We start from the raw sequence: 2,613 nt of genomic DNA on the forward strand, positions 1-2,613 counted from the left end.
AGGCGTTGCTGCTGCTGCTGCTGCTGCTGCTGCAGCAGCAGCAGCAGCAGCAGCAGCAGCAGCAGCAATATTTCTCTATAACAAAAAAAGAAAGAGACGCCGAGGGGTTATTTATATTATACTCCTTTAATTATGCTAAGACATACGTGTCGTTATCTTTGTCTATTAAAACCCTAAACCCTCAAACCCTAAACCCTCAAACCCTAAACCCTCAAACCCTAAACCCTCAAACCCTAAACCCTAAACACTAACGCAGGTTAATATATATGAACGACAGGAGTACTGATAAAGGCTGCTACAAAAGAAAGTACTATTAATATATATGTTGAGATACACGATGCATATATATATATATATATATATATATATATATATATAATTAGCGGATACAAATACAGGTACTATTGAATATTTTATATAAAACAGTAGTGTTAAGGATATTCGCTTCGTCATACAAACTAGAAGGTGGTTGCTGGTTGGGGTGTATAGGCAGGCTGCTTGTTGCGGCATTGATACGAACATAAGGATAAGAAACGGAGAATAAAAAAGAAATTAAGATAAAAATTAAGTATAATAAATTAGTATTTTAATTAAAAAAAGAAAAAATGAGTGAGAGAGAGGCTGTACCAGCAACGAAACCTCGACGGCCTCTCGGGTGTACAGGCAGGTGTGTTTCACCGCGAGAAAGCTGCCTATACACCCCAACGGTGTGAGTGGAAAGCGTTGATTTTTTTTGAATATTTTGGGTTTTTAACGGCTAAATATTAAAACAATAACTCAGTGAAGTGATATAAGGGTTTATATTTAGGGTTTAGGGTTTCAGTAGCAGCACCGGGGCCTCTAGCCTCGTCGGTAGGGTTTAGGGTTTAGGGTTTAGGGTTTATGAGGTGTACAACGAAGCAAGTAGATATAAATGTATTGAGGTAAATCTTTTTAAAACTACAAAAGCAGAAAGAAGAATAAAATAAATCAATAAATAAATAAAAAAACAAACAAAATATACCTAGACACAAAGAAAAATATAGAAAAAAGAAACAGTGTAGCTTCGCTTAGAGCCCTCTGTCTAGTGGTTGTTGTATTCAGGGAGACAAAGAGGAGCTGCTGTGTGTTTGTATTTGTTTTGTTTTGTTTTTTAGTGTATTTAATCTATAAAAAAAGTGTTTGAATACTTTGTTTTCATTGTCTAGGNTGACCCCACGACGATGTGGAGGGATCTATCCATCGTCGGTGTGGTGGTGGTTGTTTTCTTTTTATGTTTATCTCAATTTGAAATACACGATACAAAAGCATTTAATTGTCTCCTTAAAGAAGAAAAACAAAGAAAGACAGATCCTTACTTTGTACCCCTAGACGGCAGCCCCCCAGCATATGTTGCTAGAGGTAAGCAACAGCAGCAACAGCAGCAGCAGCAGCAGCAGCAGCAGCAGCAGTTGCAGCAGCTGTAGCTGTAGAAGCAGCAGCAGGAGGAGCTGCTGCTGCTGCAGCAACTGATGTTTCTGTTGCTGCTGCTTGCGCAGCAGCCTCTGCTGCAGTAGCTGCTGCTACTGCTACTGCTGCTGCAGCTGCTGCTGCTGCTGCTGCTGCTGCTTTACTTCATTCTTCTCTTGTCTATGAGCTCACAAAATACACTACGGCGCGGGGCAGCGACCTGTGGACCCTGCTCTAGCAGGCCCCTAGGGTTTAGGGTTTAGGGTTTAGGGTTTAGGGTTTGTTTGTTCAGGTGCTTTGCCTTGTGTTGAGGATGTGGTGGCGTTTGCGAATGCTAAGAGAGCAGGACCAGACGGCGTCGTCGGCACTGAGGTAACTCCACTCTTCAGGTGTATAGGCAGCTCAACATAGTTCAGGTGTATAGGCAGCTCAACATAGTTCAGGTGTATAGGCAGATCAGGTGTATAGGCAGCTCAGCATAGTTCAGGTGTATAGGCAGCTCAGCATAGTTCAGGTGTATAGGCAGCTCAGGTGTATAGGCAGCTCAGCATAGTTCAGGTGTATAGGCAGCTCAACTCAGTTCAGGTGTATAGGCAGCTCAACATAGTTCAGGTGTATACGCAGCTCGACTCAGTTCAGGTGTATAGGCAGCTCGACTCAGTTCAGGTGTATATACACCTGATTAAGCTGCATGTTTTGTATAAAATTTTTCCTTTTTTTCGCATTCATCTTATACATCTTTTCGTTGACACACACTAGGGTTTAGGGTTTAGGGTTTAGGGTTTAGGGTTTGTATAACAGGACGACAGCCTGACGATAGAAGAACATCTCGATTTGTTGGGGGCTTCTCTAGAGGCTAACTTTGTTGGTGGTTTTTGGATTTACTCTCCTTTCTTTCTTTCTTACGAGCATTACGGTGAGGGTTTAGGGTTTAGGGTTTAGGGTTTAGGGTTTAGGGTTTAGGGTTTAGGGTTTGTATTGGTACTAGTGCTGTTGCTGCATTCGTTCTTTTTGCTTTCCTTTTCTCGTTTTAACCCCTACTACCCCCAAACCCTAAACCCTAAACCCTAGCCCATAAACCCTAAACCCTAAACCCTAAACCCTCGTTGTGTTTTTGAGGGTTTAGGTTCTGCTGTAAGAACTCAGCTGCTGATAGGAGATGTCGATGAAATGCTGCTGCTGCGG

At 42.0% G+C, this 2,613-nt stretch overlaps 1 protein-coding gene across 1 annotated transcript in view; it reads left to right on the top strand.

Annotated features, from left to right (window-relative positions):
* Positions 1 to 1,202: 1,202 nt before the first annotated feature.
* The window catches only part of EMH_0076730 (uncharacterized protein), a gene marked incomplete at both ends in the record, with an annotated part of 3,175 nt that continues 1,764 nt past the window's right edge, over positions 1,203 to 2,613 (top strand). Inside the window, 4 exons of the mRNA XM_013499755.1 lie at positions 1,203 to 1,380; positions 1,721 to 1,800; positions 2,230 to 2,344; positions 2,555 to 2,611. Coding sequence (XP_013355209.1) covers positions 1,203 to 1,380; positions 1,721 to 1,800; positions 2,230 to 2,344; positions 2,555 to 2,611 — 430 coding nt within the window. The remainder of the gene's footprint in view (positions 1,381 to 1,720; positions 1,801 to 2,229; positions 2,345 to 2,554; positions 2,612 to 2,613) is intronic.

This window comes from Eimeria mitis, genomic scaffold (genome assembly GCF_000499745.2).
Source record: "Eimeria mitis Houghton genomic scaffold, Emh_scaff4635, whole genome shotgun sequence".
Lineage (NCBI taxonomy): Eukaryota > Apicomplexa > Conoidasida > Eucoccidiorida > Eimeriidae > Eimeria > Eimeria mitis.